At 41.0% G+C, this 26,448-nt stretch overlaps 2 protein-coding genes across 3 annotated transcripts in view; one reads left to right on the forward strand and one right to left on the reverse strand.

The window, feature by feature from the left end:
• The window catches only part of LOC113016987 (gamma-aminobutyric acid receptor subunit alpha-5-like), a 47,103-nt gene extending 23,991 nt beyond the window's left edge, over window positions 1-23,112 (reverse strand). Inside the window, exons 1-6 of the mRNA XM_026160236.1 lie at window positions 22,427-23,112; window positions 21,786-21,867; window positions 20,286-20,410; window positions 18,486-18,553; window positions 15,531-15,751; window positions 10,266-10,348 (exon numbers count right to left, since the gene is read on the reverse strand). Of these exons, the coding sequence (XP_026016021.1) occupies window positions 10,266-10,348; window positions 15,531-15,751; window positions 18,486-18,553; window positions 20,286-20,410; window positions 21,786-21,867; window positions 22,427-22,442 (595 nt within the window). The 5' untranslated portion in view covers window positions 22,443-23,112. The remainder of the gene's footprint in view (window positions 1-10,265; window positions 10,349-15,530; window positions 15,752-18,485; window positions 18,554-20,285; window positions 20,411-21,785; window positions 21,868-22,426) is intronic.
• LOC113016986 (gamma-aminobutyric acid receptor subunit beta-3-like) overlaps window positions 1-26,448 on the forward strand; it is a 91,247-nt gene that overhangs the window by 12,062 nt on the left and 52,737 nt on the right. For both annotated transcript variants that reach the window (XM_026160232.1, XM_026160233.1), the window contains exon 2: window positions 26,057-26,104. In XM_026160232.1, coding sequence (XP_026016017.1) covers window positions 26,057-26,104 — 48 coding nt within the window. The remainder of the gene's footprint in view (window positions 1-26,056; window positions 26,105-26,448) is intronic.

Raw genomic sequence — 26,448 nt, forward strand, 5'->3', positions numbered from 1 at the left:
CTTCTTACGGAGCCACTCCTTTGTTGCCCGGGCGGTGTGTTTTGGATCATTGTCATGTTGGAAGACCCAGCCTCGTTTCATCTTCAAAGTTCTCACTGATGGAAGGAGGTTTTGGCTCAAAATCTCACGATACATGGCCCCATTCATTCTGTCCTTAACACGGATCAGTCGTCCTGTCCCCTTGGCAGAAAAACAGCCCCATAGCATGATGTTTCCACCCCCATGCTTCACAGTAGGTATGGTGTTCTTGGGATGCAACTCAGTATTCTTCTTCCTCCAAACACGACGAGTTGAGTTTATACCAAAAAGTTCTACTTTGGTTTCATCTGACCACATGACATTCTCCCAATCCTCTGCTGTATCATCCATGTGCTCTCTGGCAAACTTCAGACAGGCCTGGACATGCACTGGCTTCAGCAGCGGAACACGTCTGGCACTGCGGGATTTGATTCCCTGCCGTTGTAGTGTGTTACTGATGGTGACCTTTGTTACTTTGGTCCCAGCTCTCTGCAGGTCATTCACCAGGTCCCCCCGTGTGGTTCTGGGATCTTTGCTCACCGTTCTCATGATCATTTTGACCCCACGGGATGAGATCTTGCGTGGAGCCCCAGATCGAGGGAGATTATCAGTGGTCTTGTATGTCTTCCATTTTCTGATGATTGCTCCCACAGTTGATTTTTTCACACCAAGCTGCTTGCCTATTGTAGATTCACTCTTCCCAGTCTGGTGCAGGTCTACAAAACTTTTCCTGGTGTCCTTCGAAAGCTCTTTGGTCTTGGCCATGGCGGAGTTTGGAGTCTGACTGTTTGAGGCTGTGGACAGGTGTATTTTATACAGATGATGAGTTCAAACAGGTGCCATTCATACAGGTAACGAGTGGGGGACAGAAAAGCTTCTTACAGAAGACGTTACAGGTCTGTGAGAGCCAGAGATTTTCCTTGTTTGAGGTGACCAAATACTTATTTTCCACCCTAATTTACGAATAAATTCTTTACAAATCCTACCATGTGAATTCATGGATTTTTTTTTCACATTCTGTCTCTCACAGTTGAAGTGTACCTCTGGTGCAAATTACTGACCTCTGTCATCATTTTAAGTGGGGGAACTTGCACAATCGGTGGCTGACTAAATACTTTTTTGCCCCACTGTAAGCACAAGTCAGAAAGGCATTAGAAATACAAACAGAGGGCAAAAAGCACCAGCTCCTTGTTGATAGAGCAGTACAACTGGCCTCTAATATGAGGCAGACCAACTTGAGCATCAACTTGAATCTCATCTCTCCAGAATATTTTCATCTCGTTTATTTGCTGATGTACTTTTCAGTACTTTTCATCATAGGTTTTTTTTCTCGTGCATTAGTTTTTAGTTAGTTATTGCCTTGTTTTGGTCTGAAAAAAGGTCCTTGATGAAAACTATACCGGAAATTATTGGTTAATAAGATTATCACTGCTCGTGTAAATCATCTCTCTTTGTATTTGTTGCAACAATAAAAAAAGACTTTGATTTGCCATTAGGACCTGGCTGATCCTATTTCCATGTCTAACATAATTGATTGAATAATGAATTAAGTCGCCAATGTGTAAATGCAGTTTGGCAGCACACCCATGGATCCTGAGATCTGCATGCTTTACTTTACTTTGAGTGCTCTGATTTACATTGCTGAAATGTGGAACAAGGCTGATATTTAGCCTAGTCGATTTTTCCAATTTGATGCCTCCCCTTATTTGGTGTGAGATTTATTTGCACCATATGGGCTTATGTGAGACCTGGCACCAACAAAAAGGAAGGAATTGTTTTACTGCCTATATCTAGACAAGTATAGCAACATGTAGTCAGAAACTGCCGTGACTACAAAATATTGCTTGCGAAGTGTAATTATAGGTGTTTGAGTAAATGACAAGTAACATCATATGAATGGTGGTGGCAGTCCAGAGGTCAGGGTCAAACTTTGGCTCAACAGGCTGTCATTACAGAGTAGGCGAAGTTGAGCTCTGATTGGTGGGATTACAGAAATAATTCAGAGATTCATATCTTAGAATATATAAAGGCTCAAAGAAGGAGAACAATCATAAAATGATTCACTGCCATTCAGTGGGATCATTGTGGGTTGAAGGGAAGGCAGGCTAAGTCGTTAGACCACGCTTGATTGTTTTTCCCACCGCTCTGGGGCTCAGGTTTTGTGCACCTCACATCATCATCTGCATTTTTATGCCCCGTTTCATGGAACGAGGAATTTCTAAACACCCGCCTATCCATAAACACCAGCTTTGCAAAGTTCCAAATGACTGGCCTTTTTTTCTATCACAGAGCCGTCAATTATGGTAATCACACAGCAATTTTGCAGAAAGTAGTTTTCTTTGGCAATTGTTCTTCTGTCTCTGTTGCCCTTGGTGCAGATGCTATATGACTGTCAGAACTGTCTTGTTTTTTTAGTCAGTTCATCATGTATCTTTTTATAGCTCTATTGTCTTTAATGGTCTCCAGTATATAATTCTGCAGACTTGTTTAAACTGTTTTGAAGTCATATAGTGCTGGTGAACTTAACTGAATTGAGAAGTACTACATAAAAAAATAGACTATAAGCCCACTGATTACTGATTAGTATTACTCCTCTTAGTGTATATCCTTAGTGTATACTTGAGAACTGTAGAGCTTAAGGCCGTACAGAAGCTAAATTAGTAGGTCAGAGTAAGGGATTAGTTACCCTTTACCCAGGACGACTTAGTGTACAGTAAACCTCCATGCTTTAATAGCATGACAAATCATTACAATGTTACAAAGGGAGAGGATATAGAGGCCTATCGAAAATAGGTTTAAGTCTTTCATGACTATGACCCAGGACTGTGCTTGTCATGCATTAATCCAATTGGAAAATAGTGATTGAAGTTGTTGCTATTTGCTTTACAAAGCAAAATACTTACAGGTTTTATCAGGTAAAAATGACTCAGTTGAAATCTAGACTTTTTACGACAAGCAAATGTAAAGCTTTAGGTTACTGAGATATCTAATATCCACCTACTGCACTCTGTTACAGATAAAACCAGACAGCAAGATGACAAGATCAAGTGAAAGCTAGTTTGCGAGCTGGTGATGGCTTTAACTAAAGCTTCTGGTAGCTGCAACTGAAAACAAACCGAGAGAACATTGGTTCGTTGATGATTAGCTCATTAAAATGAATGTGATGGTAAAAACAGGAAACATCAGAAACTTTCTTTTTTTAGATCTAGCAATGCATTGTGTAGTTATAATGACATGGAATGATGAAAGAGCACCTTTGCCTGTTGTTATTGCACACTGACACCGTTTACCTGTGGGGTAGTGCAGGGGGAGAGGTTAGATTTTGCCATGGGAAAGCCCAGCAGCTTCCATAATTGGATTGCAATCCGTTGTGCTTCTTTTACGTGGTGAATGTGGGCGGGCTGCATCTCACTGAAAATCCAGGAGTCTCATCCCTTTAGTACAACAGGCTCCTTAGGTGTGGCATTTGGCCAGCTCTGTCTTTAAATACCCACAGGGCCACTCAAGTTTCTATATGCGTCCTTGCTGGGAGGGCACACAGACAAGGCGTCAAGTTAAGAGGGCATTGGGGACAACCCTTCCAGTCATTAACCTAATTAAGCGTAGGAGGACTTCGGTAATCTCTTCCCTTCTGAAGTTTTTAATAGTCGATACAGAGCCATAAATATAGACTCAGAAAGCTAAAACATAAAGTTTAGGTACATCTTTAGTAGGTCTTCAGCTATGTAACTGATATGCTTGAGTCTTTTCACTGACTTTGAGTTTTCTTGATTTGATGTTCTAACAAACTGCTAAACAGCTGTAGTATAGCATTTAGCTTATTATAGCTAAATAATAATTACATATAGGCAGTGTTGGGTAAGTTACTTTAAAATAGTAACTTAGTTACATTACTAGTTACTTCTCTCAAAAGTAACTCAGTTACTTCAAGTTACTCGTTACTTTCAAAGTAACTAGTTACTAGGAAAAGTAACTTTGGTTTTACTCAGAATTCTCTTGTTAATGTGTTTCTTCCATAACTTTGCCAGTCTTCTAGCTTGCTTACTTGCCACAAGTGCACTGTGCCACCTACCAATAGAAAGGATATGATAACGTGCATATTTCCACGAGAGAAATCCCACACCTGGACCGTCATTGACTGCTGCCATGATTCTAGCCTACGTCACAGAGTCATGTGCGCCTTTTACATCCAACACAAAAACTGCAGTCGTGGTGCTTTCGATTGTACTCAGAACTCAGAAATTCTGCCTTCTGAATAGGAAGATGTAGGTAACACCAGACTGCAGATGAGCTGCATACAGGGCTGGACTGGGAAAGAAAATTGGCCCGGGCATTTTGACTAGAAACTGGCCCACCATTATAGGAAAAATCATAAAGCCTTTGAATGAAAACAAACACAGTTGTGACAGTGATGTACACTGTTCTGATGGTATATATGCATCAATCTATCAATCGTTTGTTGTAAGATTCAGATAATTATTTTTTAAAAGCTAGATATTTTAAATGAGAATAAGAAAGAAAAGTATTTCTTTGTGCCCCCCATTCCCTGTTAATGCCCTACATGCCCCCTTGGCCACACTTTGCTAGATCCGCACCTGCACAGTTACCAGCTGTCAGCTACCTAAAAAAGGATCCTGGTGTTATTTGTCTCTCAGAAACAGTTCATAACTTCCCTTCAACTCATTCATGTCACCTAAAAGGTAAACCTGTTTCTCCATCACCTGTTCAGCTCTGATGATCCAGTAAGGACATCTCCTGGTTTCATCTTCATGTTTCCCTCTCACCAGATAACCAAACCATATCATGACCAGCAGCTTTACAGCTGTGGCTCCAGCAAACATCAGCTGATACTAGAAATTAATATTAAATAAATTCTAACAACAGCTGATCAAACGTGCTGCTGTTGTTTAGCGCGACATCCGCTGGTTTCCTCTTTCGGCGCAAAGTGGGCGATAAACAAACAAGAGAGCCGATCAGCTGATCATTGATCAGTTTCATGATTGAAGTAGAGGGAGGGGGGAGAATGAAAGAAGAAGAGGCAGCTGTGCAGCAAAGACACAGAATAACTCCAGCTTTGTGCCTTTTTCATTGTAGCTGAATTACGGGACAAACTGTTCCTTTTCACCTCAATAAGAAACGCGTAATATTTTCTCTGAATACCAGACGGGACGGTTGGCAACTCTAATAACTTATGAACAAAATAAGGTTCAACATCATTAACTTCATAGCACCCACCCAGCTGTATAGAAACTCCGTCATGCTAGCTAGCACGCAGTACGGAAAAAGTCAGAATAACGAAAATAAACTCCACCTAAACTTGGTTCATATCTGACCCAGAGAGACTGCAGGTCATAACTTCTTACCTGAAGTTCAGTTCACACTTGGACCGGCGGCCGCCTCGGGTCTCTTTTCCTTCTGCGTCCCTTTTCCTTCATCCACCTGCTGCCTCCACCACTTGCTAATGTTACTGAATCTGTGGAAACTCCGCGATGCCACCACACGAAGTAACGAGTAACGACCCTATCTAAATCCCAGTAACGAGTAACGCGTTCCTGATTTTGGCATAATAACTAGTTACCGTGCTCGTTACCACAATAATAACGTAGTTACTGTAACGCGTTACTTAATAACGCGTTAGTCCCAACACTGCATATAGGGTGCAGTGCAAATGTATGTCTAGAGCCATCCCTCATTTCTTTACACACACACACACACATATATATATATATATATATTAGGGGTGCAACGATACACAAAATTCACGGTTCGGTTCAGTTTGATACTTTGGTGTCACGGTTCGATATTTTTTCGATACAAAAATAAATGTTCATGCCTTTTTAATTTGTCATTTATTAAAATTATAAATATATATTTCAACTCAAAAGTACAGTTTTTAAATTTAATGTTGCTGAAACAACAAAGTAATTTTGTAATTTCATCTTTGGAAAAGAGAGTTTATTACAGAGAAATGGCTCTTTCCAAACTAAAAGCTATACTATCCGCTTCTTCTGGGCTATATTCTCAGCAGCACATTAAACATATCAGGTCCCCATAAGGAGAATCATGTGCTAACGGCTGTCTAAATGACTCGGGTAAAGTTTGTAGCATGCGTGTTTGTTGTTTTTGTCTGCTTCCACTTGTCTTTGCACTAGGATGCTGTCGGAGTAAATGTGCAGTCATATTCGTTGTGTTCCCACTAGTGCTGTCAGCGTTAATCTCGTTGAAATGACGTTAACGCCACAACACGGAGAAATCTCCGTTATCGAGCTACCGCGGATCGCCCCGTGCGTGGGGCTGGATGGCCAACACGTTAACGAGCTAACTGCGCTAACACACTAGTTCCCACCCATGTAATTGAGCATTGCGTGCCACATCCAACATAGTGTTTTACTTTTACCATGACGCGCTTACCTTCAGGGTCATACGTCACATGAAAACAAAAATAGCTCCAAACGCCAGATCTGAATGAGGGTGGGGGAGGTTCAATTTGCCATGTTGCAAGGAGAGCTTAACTTCTGGTCGTGTCCAAATTCATGGGCTGCATCCTCCTGAGGACCCGGTCCACGTACCGCAAAGGCCGGGTCCTCAGGGTAGGCCGGAAGTAAACAGCTGGGGAAAATGGACGGTCTAGCCTTCTGATTAGCGTCACCTTCTGATTAGCGTCACCGCTGTCTTGGTGGAGTTTAATAAACTGCTCCTTGCTATCTAAAATATAACAGGACACTGGCGTAAATTCTCGACTGTCTCATACTTCTGTTTAATCAGTTTTCTGTTTGACAATTATTCAGCTGTGTGAAAACCACCCGAGGGATTAATAAAGTTTTATTTTATCTAATCTAATCTAATAACTTTAATCTCAGCCAAACCGATTCACTCACGAACAAACAAAACACCGAAAAAGCCAAACAATAACATTTTTAGGTTGTCTAAGTGGTTTATATATTACGTTTAACCTGAGTAGCGAAAGTCTGCGGTGATCTGTAAATGATGTACCGGGAGTTGTGCCGTTCTCGGTGGCTTCAGTGACCCTCGAGCTCCCGACTAGCTATTGAGCTGGTGGGTAGCAGACGTCTCCGAAAACGTCGAAGCACTTTTGCAAATATGCGATATCTCGATAAACCGAGCACATATTTCATGTTTACACAGGTACTTTCTCACCTGAAAATATGTTAAAAGTTTATTTTGTGACCCAGAAAGATTAGTAAGAGTAATTTTACAACTTCTTAGTGGCCACCATTGTTGGAAACTGGAGTTTGGCTGGGCCGCGCTATGAATTCTGGGATATGGTAGGCCACAAAGGACACACCTGACCCATCCTTCAAATTCGGGGAAAAGGAGGAAGCATTTGTCGGCTGCATTCGAAGGAGTCTACGGCTGTTTCCCAATTCAGGGTCTGCACGCTTGAAGTACGCGCACTACGCGTACTACATACGGTGCGTACGAGAAGTGCGGAAGTGAGAGGCTTGTGAAAGGGAACGGTCTAGCCTTCGTCGCGCTGTTCAGGTTGCCTAGCAACCATGATACTAACTGCGAGAAACGTGACATACATGAAGGAGAAAGGAGATGTGACATAAATGAAGAAGAAAAATGTTTTGTTGGTCATTCATTTTTGTCATGACATCACTTTGATTAGTTGAGTATCTGAGGCTGAGACCACAGGACTGTAAAACATGATTGTTGGGCTTCATTTCTGTACTGAACAGTCATTTAAGATTAGTTAGTAAATAACAATTAGCTGATGTTATTCATGAGACTAAAATCATCTCACTGTGGTAATGTAAATATAATATGGCCAATATTATAGTATTGTCAGATTATTATTTTATATATATATATATTTTATATATATATATATATATATATATATATATATATATATATATATATATATATATATATATATATATATATATATATATATATATATATATATATATATATACACATATATACGGCAGCGCGGTGGCACGGTGGTTAGCACTGTTGCCGCACAGCAAGAAGGTCCTGAGTTCAATTCAGACTGGCGACCTGTCCAGGGTGTACCCCGCCTTTCGCCCTATGACAGCTGGGATAGGCTCCCCGCGACCCTGAAAAGGATAAGCGGAAGCGAATGGATGGATGGATGGATGGATGGATGGATGGATATATATATATATATATATATATGTAGAGAGAGAGAGAGGGGGGGGCTTTAAAACAAAGTTAAGGCTGAAAGTACAAGCATCACTAATGTCACACAACTTTGCCGACATGTGGCCAACAGCAATGTTTTGCAATGTCTTCATTATTAAACATTCACACATAAATAAGTGACATCATATATAATTACTTTTGACAGTTCATTCTTCGGCCGCTCCCTTCTGCCGTATTTTTTTGCCGTGTTAATTATCCACACCCACCGCCGCGCTATGAATTGTGGGATATAAGGGACCACGAAGCGTGCACTGGACCACGCTTGATATTTGGGGGAATCGACGGCGCATTTGGGATATGCATTTGAAGTACACTTCGAATTGAGACAGCCGTCGTCACGTGGCGGTGACGTAACCGCACTTAAAATGCGGACTTCAAGCGTGCAGACCCTGAATTGGGACACAGCCTACGAATTTGGACAGCCTTCGGCGCGTCGCTGTGATGTAATCGGTCTACAAATGCGGCCTCAGGAGGATGCAGCCCATGAATTTGGTCTGTCTCGCTAGCTTGCCCTGCGCTCAGTGAATCTGCATTCGACTACTCTGCCAAGGCTGCACTGTCGAGCGCAGATCCACTGAGCGCTCAGCACAGACAGCATCGTCAGAAGAAAAGTTGATAAAATAAATTAAAAATTTTGTATTGTTCGATACATATGCGTACCGAACTGAAAGCACTGTATCGAACGGTTCAATATTGATACGAATAAATAGATATATATCAAAGTCAATATTTGGAGAGACCATTATTATTTTTAAACATATCCTGAGCTTTCTTAAGAACGTCTTCTTCTAATGTCTTTGAGGACATCCTTAAGAATAGCTCTCCAGGCTTCTTGAGGGACATTCAAAGCTCATCTTAAGATGTTAGTTGCCTTATGTTACATTTTCTGTCAATTGATCCTGCAATGCTTCCACAATGCTCAGGTGCGGACTCTGAGGAGGCCAATCAATGACTGCTAGTGTTCCACTGAGTGATTTTCTATCTCGGTACGCTTTTACTGCCTCACTGCAGCCCCAAACTATGACAGAGGCACCAGTATGTTTTACAGATGGCTGTAGACACTGACTATTGTAGCTTAATCCTGAACACCTCTGTACATACGGACAACAACTTGAAGCAAACATATTAAATTAGGGATTCGTGACTCTTCAAAACTGTTTGTATGCTGCTGACTTTTCCTTCCAGTTTTTCTTGTTCCTCCATTTGTCCAGTTTCCTCAAATGTGTTAAGGACACATTGCACACCATGCTGAGATATACCACATTTTTGCTTTATAGTCTTTTAGGAATCACCTTATTGAATCAAAAATGGTCTTTTATACATCAAACTGTGTTACCTTTTGCATTTTCTATTGATTAAACTAAAGAAATGGAAACAAATTATTTATTAGGGCGCCTCTGTCAGTGTGCCCCAGGGCAGCTGTGGCTACAATGTAGCTTGTGTGTGTAGTGTGTGTGAATGGGTGAATGACTGAATGTAGTGTAAAGCGCTTTGGGGTCCTTAGGGACTAAGTAAAGCGCTATACAAATACAGGCCATTTACCATTCTCAAGAAAGTATAAAAAAGTCAAGATACAACTGGTTCTTTGCTAAGATGTCTAGTATGCCAAAACTTACTTTCCATGTACTGTGGAAGTTCAGCATTTAGCTCTACATTGCACCTAAAGATAATACTTAATACATCTAAAAGTTTTGCATTTAGTTTCTTTTTGCAGACAAAAAACTTTGCAGACAAAAGTGACAAGTATGGTATAATGGAAAATGCCAAAGTCTTGTGCTCAATAAAAGTCTTACAGTCTTGCTTTAAGAAAAGAAAATCGTGGATTGCAAACTCAGCAATCTTGATAATCTCGATAATGAGTGAATTAATTATCCCCAAAATAAACAGAGCCTCATTTTGTTTTTTTAAATTGAGATTAAACTTTAGCATAAAACGCTGCATTGGACTGGAAAATCTCCACTGTGTATCATAGTAGCTGGGATTAGCAGACAGGAAAATAAATATAGGGATCGACATTCACAGGAGGGCTTTTTTGTTTTTGTTTTTTTACTCACAGCTGCCAAATTTGAGAGGGCAGGCGTGGGCATCCATGGGAAAATCCTCCAGCTGCATGGGGCATTCTGCTGATATGGTCAATCTAAGACAAAACATATATAACACAGTAAGTCACTTATAGTGTAACATGGGGTGCATCACATCTTTTACTCAGCTATCTATCATAAAGGGAGAGATACAGAATAGAAGGGACCTGAAAACACACATTGTTTGAGATATTTATTGTTTTTTAATCAGTGCTATCAGTAGGTGAAATTGCCAGGAAATTAATCACATAACAGTAAAATGGTGGTGTACTCTCATCACTTGCAAATCCAGCAACTCTCCCTTAGCACACAAGTGACAATACTGCCACCTGGTGGTCAGAGGGCTTGGTTGTTACCCCACCAAAAGAAAAAAAAAAACTGAGGTTGCTTCAGTTTTGTTTTCTTCTGAACTGACCTTAAGGCAAACACATTTTTATTATAAACAAATGAGAGCATTAGCATGATTTGATGATGTTCATCAGTCACCTTCCACTCATTTTAAATCCTCAATTAACATAACGACAGTTTTTTTTTAATGTTTTATTTGTTATTGGGTATTCACAGTCATCCGAGACATGGCGTTATCACTTCAACCGCTGTGACGACACCTCTCTGTGCCCTGAAAGAGCAGCCAGATTAATTAAATCAGGCATAAAAACCAACAACACACAAAACATAATTATCTGTCCCAGATTAAATCAAATCCCTCTGGGTAGTTCCACTCTTTGCGTGATGACAAATAATAACAGCACAGCGGTGATGTGACTACAATGAGGTTAATGAGCTGAATGAAGGATAAACTAAGTGCACACAAACATACGTTTAGATGAAATGACTCGTTTTACTTGTTTTCTGCTTTAGCCGCTCATGCATACCTCAACATTAGTCACAGAGTAGCAGCTATTTTTCCTCTTAACTGAACTCTATTATAATCTTTCTGACAAATGTGTCACTGAGGATGGCGCGCAATCCACACGGGACGTGTTTTTGTTTTACGCTCCAGTACCCCCTGCCTGTACAGTATGCGGCGACTGCAGGAGGTTTCCCAATTATATCATTAAGGTGAACAAAGCAGAACAAAGTGGGACAGGAGGCCACTTCTGCACTTCTGGGCCTAGCGAAGGCGAATGTTTCGTGGCGGTGGGGGTGGGGGCTCGGTTTGCTTTCCACATCAGTGCAGTACCATCCAACTGTGTCGACACAGCTCGAGGGTTCTCTGCGCGGAAGAGGAAAGAGTGTCTTTGGGATAAATAAATGAGAACATGGCTGTCGGCTATTATACCATGTTCTAATTATTCATGTAGCCTCATTAGCCAGGATGGCTGTAAAGAGAACAGAGTCTAACTCGGTGCCTTTAAAAGTCAAAAGCCAGGCATCTCATTGCGGATCTAGTTTAAATAACGGATTAGACTGACTCCTGCATGCCTTAAAGGCAGGCATGGGGTTGAACTTAAAGCCACGCGTCGCACAGAAGCAGACCAACACATGGCCGCTCACACAGCGATGGGAAATCTAAAGTTTCTGGTACGCCTGAGCTTGCAGAAAAGTTGGAGAAGTCGGACAACAGAGCCAGAGAGTCCAGGAGCTTTATGCTGTATTAACCACCAAGGCACAATGCCACACCAACTGTCTTGTCACACTAAAAGGCACATTTTGAAAACTTCTTGTATATCCTACAAGGGGGGGTAACCCGAAGAACCTGCTAACTCTCCTGAAACCTCTCCAGCAACTGTCGGATGTTTGTGGGCTAGTCTGCTTTTGTACTGGGAACAGAAAAATCTTGTTCGGCTAAAAGTTTTTCTTGATAGAAGGAGTAAAAACTCAGAATTTGACACTGAAAGAGGCTATCTGAACTATTTTAACCATAGAAGCTAATGAAATACTTTAATATACGTTGTCCGACTTCTCCAACTTTTCTGCAAGCTCAGGCATACCAGAAACGTTCGATTTCCCATCGCCGTGTGAGCGGCCATGTGTTGGTCTGCTTCTGTGCGACGCGTGGCTTTAAGTGGCCATCGTACAATGCTGTGATTGCAGCCATTCCCCAACTGTCTCCGAACAGTACTCATGGCCATTAATCATTGGTCTGTGATCAGTGGGTTTTGGTCAGTGGTTGTTGATCAATGGTCATGAGAATTTGCAGAATTAAGATTAAGGAACTGACCTCCCAGCCCATTGTTCCTTCAGTGGGCTGGTTTCAGTCATTATGCAAATGTACTGTTTATAAGATTGGGGAAACCTGCAGTCAGCTGAGACTGAAGAAGTCACTTGGATGAGTGACGAAACGTTTCTCCCACAAAACGCTACGTCCAGATGAACAGAATCAACTTTTTGGAGATTTAATATAGTCCCTCACTCTAGTACCACAGTACTAGTTTATTTACTGGCAAAATTATGTAAGTCAGATTTATTTATACATAAACCACTGGGGAGGGTACCCTCTAAGGTACTGTCATCATACCCTTGGCAGGGGGTACTTATTGTGCCCTGTTTTATATATGACAGAGACCAGTTTTAAACAGCTGGTGACAATTTAGTAGAAACAATAAAATCATTACATTTTCAAACTATGCCCCTTCATAAACGTGTGACCTCAGCCATAACCCTAAGTGCCTCAGCACTCTGGTGGATGTTAAACGCCAGAGGAAATGGTAGAAATATTTCAATTTTACAGTTTGGGACCACATATTTACTTTCTGGCCATCAGAAAAGTACATATAGATACTTTGAGGTCCACTAATTAGCCCTGCGGGTAACATCAATGTGGACGGATGGACAGGGACTTTCACTGTACCCATAATTCTGAGAGTGTTTCATAGTTATATAATCAATATAAGGTGTGAAAAATAACAAAGGAAGAACAGTTGAAAGTGTTAAAACGTAAAAAATACAGTTTGATAAGAACCTGCCATTACAATTCATATAACATATTAGTGAGTGTGGTGTTATGTTCAAATGATTAGTCAGAGAGTCTATAGGCAATAGCAGCACATCAGCACAAATGATAATGGCAACTGAGCTGTACCTAATGACAATGGTGTGCAATGCACTCCCTGCGTGAGTAATACAGAGCTTCCATACAGCTGATGTAGCAGCCTATCTGGTATCTGGCTATAATGATAATAATGCATTAAGTTTGCGGTGTGCTGACAGACGTGGCATTTTAAGAATTATCCATGGAGACAAATGCATTGAAATTTGCTCTGTAAACCCGGCCGCTTCTCCGCTGAGTAATGCTTTTCAAATGATGCGGTGCGCAATTGCATTTAGAGGAGAAAACTGATGAGCTTCCATTGACACCCATGCATGTTGCTGAAGAAAAAATGCGGGGCGTGTGTAAATGTCTTATAATGTGCAGTTATGTGAACGGCAGTATGTCTGCACCTCTGTTTATTGAGTGTATTAATCTGCTGTATACATGGGGACTGACATGTTCAATACACTGAGAGTGCAAGAAGATGTGAATAACTCATAACTCCACATACTGTGTACAATATTCAATATTATTTATGTTATAATTGGCCTTGGTGCAGGCCATGACTTCAAAAGCAAACAGTCTGAAACTGAGTGCTATCTAATTATCTGAATCCTGAGCTACTTGTACACACTCTGACCTCCGTTTATATTTTGGGCATGTTTAGCAAGAGGATTTTCATGATTTTGTAATGTTCCAATAGAGACTAAAGCTCTTAAACAATTGACTAGTTTCTGTGACTATATATATATTTATTTTCCTTGTTGGCTCCAAGTGCTTGCTGATATGCAATGACAAAAGAGCCACAAGAAAATGAGGGCAATCTACTTATTGTAGAAGCTGTTTGTCAACCACCATCAAAAAACATATTTAAAGTTAATAGAGGCCAGAACAATCTATCTATCTAGATAGATAGAGAGCTAGATAGATAGGTGTCCAGCTAGCTAGCTATTGCAGTTAGCTGTTACCTTAAAGTACCCTGATCCTGATGTTTTCGTGTGTGTGTGTGTGTGTGTGTGTGTGTGTGTGTGTGTGTGTGTGTGTGTGTGTGTGTGTGTGTGTGTGTGTGTGTGTGTGTGTGTAATATGGAAACCTGCACATGGTTAAGCACTGCTGGTAACGACAACTGTTCAGTTACAATCACACGATTAAAAGCAGGCCTACTGCTGCTTCTTTTCTACTGTGACAGAGGATCTGATGCCATTTTTAGATTCAACAACACACTTGCACAGTTACATTTTTTTCCATTTGAACATAAATGTACGTGTCCATACATTTCCATCACTTCACACTTACAGAGATGAACCAGTCACACAACCCTTTACTTATTAAGCTCTGAGGTCAAAGGTTAGCATCATGTTAGATCTTACAACCTGCTTCACACCCGCAGTGTGTGTGTGCTCTTGAGTTGGTTCATGTGTGTTACGTGTGAATGTGTCCTCTTTTGGAAACGTATATATGTCACCGGCGGCTGCATACAGATAATCTGCCCTCCGTGCTGCGTTACTCCCCCTGCGGGTGTTGCTGCTATCAGATGAAGTGCTCTCATCCGTGATGGAGTCTCTGTTTAAGACCTGCAGCTGCAGTGACTTCTGAGAATGAGCACAGAATTATTTTAATGTACTGGTCGAAAGGTCACTCTGTGACCTGCTAACAGGAACATGATAATTTCTCTGTCGTAGGGGTGCTTTCACTACGCTTTCTTTCCTCATTTTTAAAGCTTAGACTACACTGGTGTTTATCCATATCTGCTAGTGGTTTAGCGCATAGCGATCACCCTTTTGGAGGTCTCTGTTGGCCTACTTTTCCTTCCTTTCTGGCTCCAACTTACCAGTAAATTACTGCCAAAAACGAGTTCACAACAAGGACGCTTTTTCATAATGAATGATTTCCCTGAAAAGAGATTTGGTCTGTGACTCTCAGCATTAGCAAAAGGGAAAAAAATTAAAGGAATAAAAGTGTTTAAATAGGCTTACTGCTGGTATGAACGATCTCTATGAGGAATCGTACCTCTCATTGTCCACTGGATGTCAGTATTCTCCTGCAGGCTGAGTCGCATATCAATTTTTCTACATTCAAAGCTTTATTGTGTAATATTGGCCTTGCTGCTGTTGTCTGGTCTAGTATTCAGTAAATGATGAAGGACAGATAACTATGAGGTTCACTTCAGAATCCCGAGAAACCTTGAGCCTCTGTACGGCTCTGTACGGTTTTTTGATCATTTGTTCTTAGTCACGGCTCGTTATACAGGGAATCCATCATACCTCATTGTGTAAAGCAAGGTGCCGTCATCCTTGAGCCTCAGCAGCTTGTTGGGCGTGGTCATGTTGTGAGCTATAGACTTCTTGCCGTTAAGAAAGAAAGTATCTGGGGTCCAGATGTTGCTGGCCAGCAGGTTGTTTAATGGCAGCATCTCCATGGGCCCTTTGAAGCACAGGCGCTCATCCTTCCAGCTCTGACGGAAGAACACGTCTATGGTGTACTCCTAAGGCGAACAGCAAAGGGGAAAAAGATCCTGGTTGGGTTTTAAGTGAAGAAGCGCCCAAACGAAACATGTAGAAAATATAAAATCAACCTTCTTAACCTCAAAACATCCACCAGCTACTAAACCACTTGTCTTGGGTTAGGTTAGTATCATGCATGTTTGACACTGCATGTGAAATCCGCCTGTTTGGTATGTGAGTCAAACGAAACCCAATCACAAGTGACCTGGTGGATGTCAACCTGAGATTAACGTCATCGTCGCCAATGACCTCAAACCTAGCTTGGAAGTCTAACCCTGGATTTTGTAGAAAAGCAAAAAGTCCTTTTTTGGAAATTTTTAAAAAAAATAGTTTCAGATGCATGTCTGTTAAAACGGTTACATTCTTTATCCCCTGATTACAAACCTGTGGGGAGCAATTTAAAAAAAGAAACATCACAGTGTTAACAGGTGCAGTTTGCATTATTAAACGGGATTAAAAAGGAAAAAAATATGAGAAGATATAGCCGTGCGCTGTGCTGTGAGTAATCACGTGCAACTGGCTTGTGTACTAGTGTGTCAGCTCAATGATTACTTTATCACTGAGGATGCTAAAGGGAACAGATCTTCCTCTGGCTGTGTGTTTTTAACCTCTCAAAGCAAAGTATCATATTTAATACACCCATTTTGTCAGTTTTTCAGATTCTACGTCATCAGTGTGATTTTTTTTTTCCCCTGCACAAAACCTAAATAAACTGAATAAAGATTTTTTTTCTCACGTTCAAAATGTGACATAAAGGACAAGCTAAAGGGAAAACAGATCCTCCTGTATGTCCTCATAAATCGATGAAGACTTTTCAGCGATTGTGATTAAACACGGCGGCGTTTAAATCCATCTTGAGTTTGCTCATGTGTGAAATATCAACTCGCTTTGAGCTCGGAAAAACAAACGAGCAAGACACTAAAACAACATGCCAGCCCGCTGAATGATAACGGCGTTATCGGGCTCACATATAAGCTTTTATGGACTGTAGAAACATTCAGGTCTCCTGCCGCAATTAATCAATCAATCATGCTCCTCTGACAAAGTAGCAAGTCTGATCACTGCTGTGTCAAAAGCGTGCCAGGGATGGAGCAGGGTGTAACGGGAGATTTAATGAAAGGGGAGATTTAATGCTTTCTACTATCCAGGTAGAGCCTTATAGTTCGTAGGATTAATAAAGAGATGATTCATTTCAGACAAGTTGGAATAAGTCTATGGACCGACAAGAGTGCCAAAAGGAAATAAAAGAATACATCATTAAAGAGCCTAAAACTTGGTATAGTTATAGCTGAGAATTGTAAAGAAATCATACTTAATCACTAACATTAGAAATGCAATAGGAATTTCTAACTAATAAGAAAAGACGTCCCCATCCTGCACATGGTACGGCTAATATCATCCATCTATCAGCTAGTTACACTGATTCTTATACATGTCTTTGGCATTATTTCTAAATGCCGATCTACCAATAAATCACAAGCATAAATAGAGTAATTTCTTGTAAATTACTTCTAAATATGATTTTGAACAGTGGTTAAAACTACACCTTTAAACAGCCACTAAAAGAGGAATGGGCACAACCTTAACCTTCACATTAATATTAATAATGGGGACTTTTAATAGTAAACATAGAAAGAAATGAAACACAGAAATGACTACAAAGGTAAAGCAGTACTTTATCTCAAAAGAACGGCCACACCGTTCTGTTCTGTTCACTGCGACTTGCGCCCTTTTATGCTGCTCATGGTTCTTTGCTTGTAAATGTCTCAAAAGATTCTCCAATCTCCACTGTGCGCTGTGACGTCTTTCACCCATATTAATGGTGCAGAATATTAAAGGCACGGCACATACAAAACTAAAAACATCCCAGTTCTTAAAAGTGAAACCCACTGGTGACCGTTAAAATGTTCGTCTGACGTGCTTTTGAACGTGCAAGCTTTCCATTCGATTTGGATGCATAAAAGTGAAGTCCATTCACGCCTCGATCACACAGTTTCTATATTTAAATACACAGAAAAAAATTGTAGTCTTTATTCGGAGTAAATAGTTTAATGACCTTTTCATCAAAACCGAAGCCAGATCAATCCCAGATAATGACTGATGCAATGGACTCGGAACAGCTAGGTATCCCAGAATCCATTTCGAATGAAAACAAAAGCAGCAGATGTTACAGTCTGCTGACAAGCTGCAGTAACAGTTTCAATTATTTGGTGACGCACTGCAGCACTACAGCCATGAAATAATTAAATATGTTTTTCTTTTTCTTAAATAAAGTGAATCAATATTTTGATTATTTATGTATTCAATAAATTATTTATGCAGTTAATAAATTATTGATTGATTGATTTCCCATTTGAATGAGTTAACGACACATTTCATTCATTATTTAATGATGTAGTTATTCACTTCATTTTGGCACTCTTTGTGCTCCATACGGGCCAGTCACGCTGCATTAAAAGTTTAAATCACCCACATGAATTTTGCCTCGTGTCCAAGTAGCCAAAAGGAGCCAATCTTCAAAGACACAACTAGGACATGAGCTCACTTCCAGAGAACAGCAGGAGCCAGAAAGCGGTAGTCGTCTCATAAAATGTAAATATATGTTTCCATCTAAAAATACCGACAGTTGCCTGGATGGGCTTTGGAGACGCTTGTATGTGTGTTTGTCCACCTTAGCCAATCTCTCTCTGTAGTGTTTGCTGTGGATGAACTCACCATCTCCGTGTCAGACACGGGGCCAAAGCTGGTGACAAAAATGTTTGTCTTGATCTCTGTGACATTCTCTGTTGAGAGAGAACAGATGGAAACAGGGTTTGGAGGTTAAAGAGAGACACTGAAGAGGCAGCTCTTCACTAAAAGGGACACAAGTGAACAACCCATCAGGAAGGACGTCATAATTAATGAGCTGCTCATTATTATTTCTTCATAACTCCTAATGCGGGACTTTCTAGCATTTATTAACTACTCAAACAAGACAGGAAGTCTATGGCATCACTGCTGATAACAATCTTTACAACAGCAAATTATCCATTAGTTAATATGATTTTCTTTTTCTGCTTGTTTATGACACGTGACTTTTTGCTTATTATTTATTTCTTATTGGCAGTTATCATATTATTTGCCAATAGGTTGATGCCTACCATTACCAGATGATATATTTCCCAGATTTGGCACACCCAAGTGAAAATCTTATAATAAATGCGTGTAATTTGATTGCACAGAATGTGGCTAAAGTGCAGCCTAACCCTAACCCTATATAGGTGGACTTGGTGGATGTTATGAGGTTAATCAATTACTGATCAAATCAGTTCTTCCTATTCTTGTGTAATTCAGCATATATACTATTTTGTCCAACCACTGTCCAGTTTCTATATCATAACGGACATAAATTCATTTAGATGCCCTGATTACAAAAATAATTTTCTATGGATATACAAATCACTAGTTTTACATCTTAAAGGTATAACATTGTGAAGCAAATAATGCTCAGATTTAATGTTAATATATGCAAATGGTTAGGATCAATTAAATCAATATTTAACAATAGTGTCAGCATTTGAACCCACCTCCCTATGCCCCTCTCAATGGCTTCAGTGTGGTCACTCAACACAAACCACACAAAGCAACCTGGATTCATGATTTCTCTGTCAGCGGATTCCTTCTAAAGATGTTGAGGAAAAACAGGCAACTTGTTTCTTTCATTTGTTCCAAAATCACAAAACTCTCTGAATACCAATGTGGACCAGGGGAAGCTGGGCTTGGTCACTCTGTGCAGAGTAGCTTGTTGAATGAAAGCCTGAATATATATTTATAGGCCCTCTTGTCAAAGGTAGCAACCGTTACCAGGATGTGAGAGAGGACGGGCTTTTGCAATGACACATCAGGCATGTGGCATGAAAACAAAAATACAAAAAAGCCCTTCTTTCCTTCTCACGTGGAACAAGTAGTGTATATACGTGACCAACAAGCCTAACCAGACCAGTGTCAGGAGCTTGCAGAAATTCAACGGGAAACAGCACGACTGCAGAAAGGAAAAATCAAAAGCTTTCATTTCAAGCATCTCCATCTCTGAATGGCAATTTGTTGCCTCTCAAGGTTATCTCCTGTTGCCAGGGTGAGAAGTGAATAAAAACACCTCAGCACACAGAATCGAGGCCGTGTTGAGGATGGCTTGATTGATTTGCTTGAAAAAGAGACAGCCATATGCATTCGCGGGGAACACAAGAAACAAAAGCACCTGACAACTGCATGCGTGCACCTTCACCTCGGCTGACACGGGAGCAAATTCCACATCTGCTCGCACAGTTTCAACCCCCGTGTACCTGCCAGTCTCCCAGCGTTCTCCAATGAATCAGAGCATGAAATCACAGCAGGAAACCAGGCTTCCCCTGGCCAAAGTAGGGTTAGAAGGTTAGCACAGTGGGAGGTTCAAATGTGGCACTATTGTACTAAGACTACTAAATGTTCCTTTCAAAAAGAAAAAAAAAGAAAAACACAAAATAGCTGGAAGCAAACCTCCGAGCCCTGGCCGAAGCCTGTTGTCGTAACCGTCCAGGAGCCCATCCAGGATTCTGGTGAAGACTGTGCTGTTGTCGTTGGTGCCCACCTCCTTCTCAGCTTCTGGGGATGACTGGCAGAGACTGAGAGAGGAAGGAAACAAAAGGAAGCAGACCTCAGAAACACAACACAACACAATTGTTGTGATTAATTGGCTTGCCGCATTAACGGCAGGCTTGTTGCGATTAATTATTGAACACAAGCGCTGCCTCAAATCTACCAGTAGAGGTAATTAAGGGTTTGACATGTGATCCAAATACAAACAAATGAGTTCTTCCTTTAAATACAGCGGGGGAGCGAGGCAGCATGGAGGATCTTTTTACAAAGAACGGCAAGCGGCGAAGAGAGGGAAACGCACAAAAGGTCATAAACGGGGTTTGATCGACTTGGATGACAGTGGACTGCTGACAGATCTTCCTGCTTAAGCGGCATTAGAGCACAGAACAGCTCGGATATGCAATCAGTCAAAGGGAGCGGGATCTAAAAATTCGAAGTTGCTTTGAGTCACCTGCAAATAGAGGCGTAAAAATCTGTCACAATGCTTTTGACCGCAAAGCTAAACTGAATTTAGCCTTTTAAAAAAGTTCAAAACCTTCCAAAATGAACACAATGTCGAAAAAATGTGAAGTAACAACTGCTATAGCGTTGTGTTCAAAATATGTATTTCGTTATAAAGATAAAAAGTTGTACTTGGGTTTAATACCAACTTCTACCATACGATAGTGTAGTGAGTCACTTAGCATCAGATTCTGTTCTGATTCTGAATTCAATAGTTGTTTACTTGGTAAATACAGGGCCAGTATTGCCAAAGCCGATACCAATAGCAATACTTTTAGCATATAAAAGCAGCTTATGTAGGGGATACTAGTAAATCTTGATTTATGAGATAGATAATCAATTTGTAAATTCTAACACATTTTAATGACCACTAGAGCAGTGTGATTTTTACTTTCCAAAATAAAGAGTTAACACAGAAAAACACACTTTTCAGCTTTTCATGTATTTTAAAACCGGGTTTTTTGGAGACCGGGAACATAAATGTGCCTGTCCCTGATGCACTTTCAGTAAACTTCTGTTCTATAGATCATAAAAACTAGACATGACAGTCAATTCGCAATAAGAGATGGTTGAGGTATATTTTTCCATTTCCAAAAAGTAATTAATTTGACACAATTCAGTGGGTTAGATACTGAACTTAGAGAACAGAAGCAAAGTATCGATCCTATCCCACTACTATCGATCAGATACCAATACATGCGTTGGTATCATTCTATCGGTCTGCACATTGGTATTTACAAATGGCACAACCGGAAACATCTCAGCATGCTGGAAGGTGTTGAGTAATTAGAAAAAGTACCTTTAGTGTCATGAATCCATTTACTTTTTGGGAAAAAAAGCTATATATAACTGTTAAACTTTATTATTATTATTATTATTATTATTATTAAATCTCTTTACCTGTTTTGACATCTGCAAAGAAGCAGGAGAGAAACGAGGAGCCTTGCCGTCACTTTACTGTTGAGAGCTACCACACACACACCTAGAAGGAGACAAAGAACAGAATAAAAAGGGCATCACAGAATCAATAAATAACACAGAAACAACACTGAGGTCAAGGATTCCCCATAAGGCCAGACACGGGAAAAGTCTTCACCTCACTGCATACAGAGAGCATTACAGCAAACACTAAATCAAGCAGCGGGACAATCTCTGGTTCATTTGGCGGGGGGTGAGGGGGGTGCAAGGTGCAACTATTTAATATTAAACAAGAATAACTAATTAATTTTTTGGTAAAAATTCCAATAAGGAAAGAAAGAAAAAAACAACTCGGCATGCTCAAAAACACCACATAGGCTGGTAAATAAAAGAGGCTCATAGAGAGGCATGTTTCCTGCAGTATCAGTCCCATTGTGTAAAAGCTTCCACTGCGTTCCAATCCAGCCTATTACAATAAACGGGCCACCCCCTATTATCCCATCCCTCTTCTCCACCTTTCCCTCACTCTCCCCATCACCGAAAAAAACCCATGAAACTCACACTTATTTGTCTCATCAGAAGGAAAAAACAGAGAGGTAACGGGAGGAAAAATAGGGGCTAACCTGCACGAGGATCCATGACCAGCAAGGTTTGGTTTTTGTTGCTTTCTTTCCAAACAGCGACAGGAGGCTTTGGGGTCTCCAGTCGGCGAAACTGGAAGATCGCGGGTCCAATCACTAAATTCCCGTGCTGGTCGGCTCTCTCTCCCCTCCTCCTTCTCTTTAGCTTCTTTCTGCTCTCTCTCTCTCTCTCTCTCTCTCCTTCAATCAGCGCTTCCCCATCAGCAGCTGTTGTAGTAGTCTGTCTGCTCTGCTCCTCCTATAGGCTTGACCGCCTCGCTTATTCTTTAGTGCCTGCTGCGCCGCGTTTCCCGCATCGCCTCCAGAGGTGTTGCAGCAGCAGCATCACACTGGGTGCCTCTTCGCTGGTGTCCACCGACCTCGGAGGAGACCGGATTCGCTCCACATTTTTCTTGTCTCTGTGACCTTTCCTGTACCGCCTACTGCCGGTGCGAGAGAATGAAGTGCCGCAACAGAGGCTAATAATTACCAAATAGGTGCTCCCCATTGGTGGGCTGGAAGGAGGATGCGCAGAATTCCACATCATCCATTAATGAGGATGTGAAAGAAGCATGCAATATATGGGAGCTCAAACTACTTCCACGGACTTTTGCACCTGAAACGTCACACAGTAGCAGCACACTAATGAAATCCTTTAACCAGGATTTTAATTTGGCCTCTTTAGCTTTTGCTATTTCTTATGAAGTAGTTTAGTCAATCTTTCTAAAATAGCCTATTTGTTTGAACTACTATATGTAGCCATTAGCTAACAGCTGATCCTTCTAGCTAATAGTAACAATTTTATACATGTATTTTTAGACTGCAATTTGGACTCTTAGCCTATTTTTGTTATGCTAGCTGTGTGTTATCAATACTTACAAATATTTCACTAAAACAGCTTAATTAATAACTTGTTACTATTGCAGAGATTGTTTTGGGGATTTTTATATTGTATTTATAGTTGCTGTAGCTATTCTGTTTATTATAGATAAAGCAAAAGAGACAAAGTTCTACTGGGTTTTGAAATAAAGTCAGGTTTTGAAAAATCAATAATTGGTTTATTAGGTTGGCCGGACAAGTAAAACAACATGATAAATGTGTATAATTACAGAAAGAGCTTTCATTGCTCATACTGTCCTGTAATTGTAAACTGTACAACTTTCATTACAGGGAGTGCAGAATTATTAGGCAAATGAGTATTTTGTCCACATCATCCTCTTCATGCATGTTGTCTTACTCCAAGCTGTATAGGCTCGAAAGCCTACTACCAATTAAGCATATTAGGTGATGTGCATCTCTGTAATGAGAAGGGGTGTGGTCTAATGACATCAACACCTTATATCAGGTGTGCATAATTATTAGGCAACGTCCTTTCCTTTGGCAAAATGGGTCAAAAGGAGGACTTGACAGGCTCAGAAAAGTCAAAAATAGTGAGATATCTTGCAGAGGGATGCAGCAGTCTCAAAATTGCAAAGCTTCTGAAGCGTGATCATTGAACAATCAAGCGTTTCATTCAAAATAGTCAACAGGGTCGCAAGAAGCGTGTGGAAAAACCAAGGCGCAAAATAACTGCCCATGAACTGAGAAAAGTCAAGCGTGCAGCTGCTAAGATGCCACTTGCCACCAGTTTGGCCATATTTCAGAGCTGCAACATCACTGGAGTGCCCAAAAGCACAAGGTGTGCAATACTCAGAGACATGGCCAAGGTAAGAAAGGCTGAAAGACGACCACCACTGAACAAGACACACAAGCTGAAATGTCAAGACTGGTTTTTCTAAGGTTTTATGGACTGATGAAATGAGAGTGAGTCTTGATGGGCCAGATGGATGGGCCCGTGGCTGGATTGGTAAAGGGCAGAGAGCTCCAGTCTGACTCAGACGGCAGCAAGGTGGAGGTGGAGTACTGGTTTGGGCTGGTATCATCAAAGATGAGCTTGTGGGGCCTTTTCGGGTTGAGGATGGAGTCAAGCTCAACTCCCAGTCCTACTGCCAGTTTCTGGAAGACACCTTCTTCAAGCAGTGGTACAGGAAGAAGTCTGCATCCTTCAAGAAAAACATGATTTTCATGCAGGACAATGCTCCATCACACGCGTCCAAGTACTCCACAGCGTGGCTGGCAAGAAAGGGTATAAAAGAAGTAAAACTAATGACATGGCCTCCTTGTTCACCTGATCTGAACCCCATTGAGAACCTGTGGTCCATCATCAAATGTGAGATTTACAGGAAGGAAAACAGTACACCTCTCTGAACAGTGTCTGGGAGGCTGTGGTTGCTGCTGCACGCAATGTTGATGGTGAACAGATCAAAACACTGACAGAATCCATGGATGGCAGGCTTTTGAGTGTCCTTGCAAAGAAAGGTGGCTATATTGGTCGCTGATTTGTTTTTGTTTTGTTTTTGAATGTCAGAAATGTATATTTGTGAATGTGGAGATGTTATATTGGTTTCACTGGTAAAAATAAATAATTGAAATGGGTATATATTTGTTTTTTGTTAAGTTCCCTAATAATTATGCACACAGATATCCCCCTAAAATAGCTAAAACTAAAAACAAACTAAAAATTACTTCCAAAAACATTCAGCTTTTATATTAATGAGTTTTTTGGGTTCATTGAGAACATGGTTGTTGTTCAATAATAAAATTATTCCTCAAAAATACAACTTGCCTAATAATGCTGCACTCCCTGTAGACACTTCTTCACATTTGAGCTGTCCAGTTGACCGGACTGGAGTCTTTGCCTGGCCGATTCTGGCCCCCTGGCCTTATGTTTGACACTGTTTCCACTGTTCACCCATTCCAAGTTATAAAATGTGTCATTATTCGTGACAGTAACTACGAGTAACGAAGTGAAATGACTTGTGTGTCCATATGTGTGAAGAGTCTGCGACCCGCATGACAACACAGACTGGGGGCAAATCACTGTGAGAGAAACAGCATTCGGTCGGCTTGTTTAACCCTGAGCCACTCAAACAAGCGCTCGCAAGAAACACGTCAGAGTAGTTATCATCCTGACGATTGCCATAAGAGGGTAGCCGAGTTCCATGTTTCGTAGACGATAATTAGCTGGTAAACTTAACCTCCCTCTACTTTCTTGAATCCGTCTGGCGGTGCAGTCTGCGGACGGGAGCTGCAGCCAGAATACCCTCGGAGGGTGATTTCAGCACCGCGACTGGTGCGAACAAGCTCGCGGAGTGTTGACCGTTTGGACGAGTGTGAATGAAAGTGATGGCGAAAAAGCCCCCCCCAAACTCACCACCACCTCTCTCTGTGGTAGGAAGATAAGGGTTGGGGGAGGTGTTGTGAGATGTTTTTTATCCTGGAGGGGGCTCCAGGGGGAAATCGACTGGCTTTCAATATTTTGCCCTGCAGGCATCCCACTGTTTCAGACCTCTGCGTTACTGCAGGCAATACTGGGTGGAATACGAGGCTATGCAGAGCACAGTCACACAACACATCAGACAGGCTCAAACACGCATAAGACACCAGTGATGATAATAATAATAATGAATAATAAACTTATAACCACAATTAAATTCGGGGAAACATGAAGCTGCAAACGGGAGGAAAGAAGTTCATTTTCAGTGTCTTCCTGTTATTTTCTAATTAATGATGTCATCAACTTTCTTCTTTCAGGAATGCTGTTAACGGAAACAAGAAGCTGATCGCCATCTATGACACCAGGTATGAACTATCACAGCACGCGCATTCCTCATCCAGGCTCCTCCACTGGGTCTTGTGCAAGCGCGTCCGCGTGTGCAGGCGGTCCTAATTAGCCTGTTCACGAATTTTTGACCCCGACTCTCTAAATAATTTATGGTGCAGTCCACACATTTTAAATCAGACACAAAAGGGCCATCAACAGATAACAGGCCAATAAATCAACAGCTTCGATTAATGGTTTGATAAATGCTGCCTGTCCCCACTCCATATTGTTCAGGTCCCGCCATTTTTACAGGAAACCCAAGGGAAGGATGAAGATGGTGTGGGGTGCACTGTAAAAAATGAGAATTTTAATAAGAGAGTTT

Source organism: Astatotilapia calliptera, chromosome 23, assembly GCF_900246225.1.
Source record: "Astatotilapia calliptera chromosome 23, fAstCal1.2, whole genome shotgun sequence".
NCBI classification, from domain to species: domain Eukaryota; kingdom Metazoa; phylum Chordata; class Actinopteri; order Cichliformes; family Cichlidae; genus Astatotilapia; species Astatotilapia calliptera.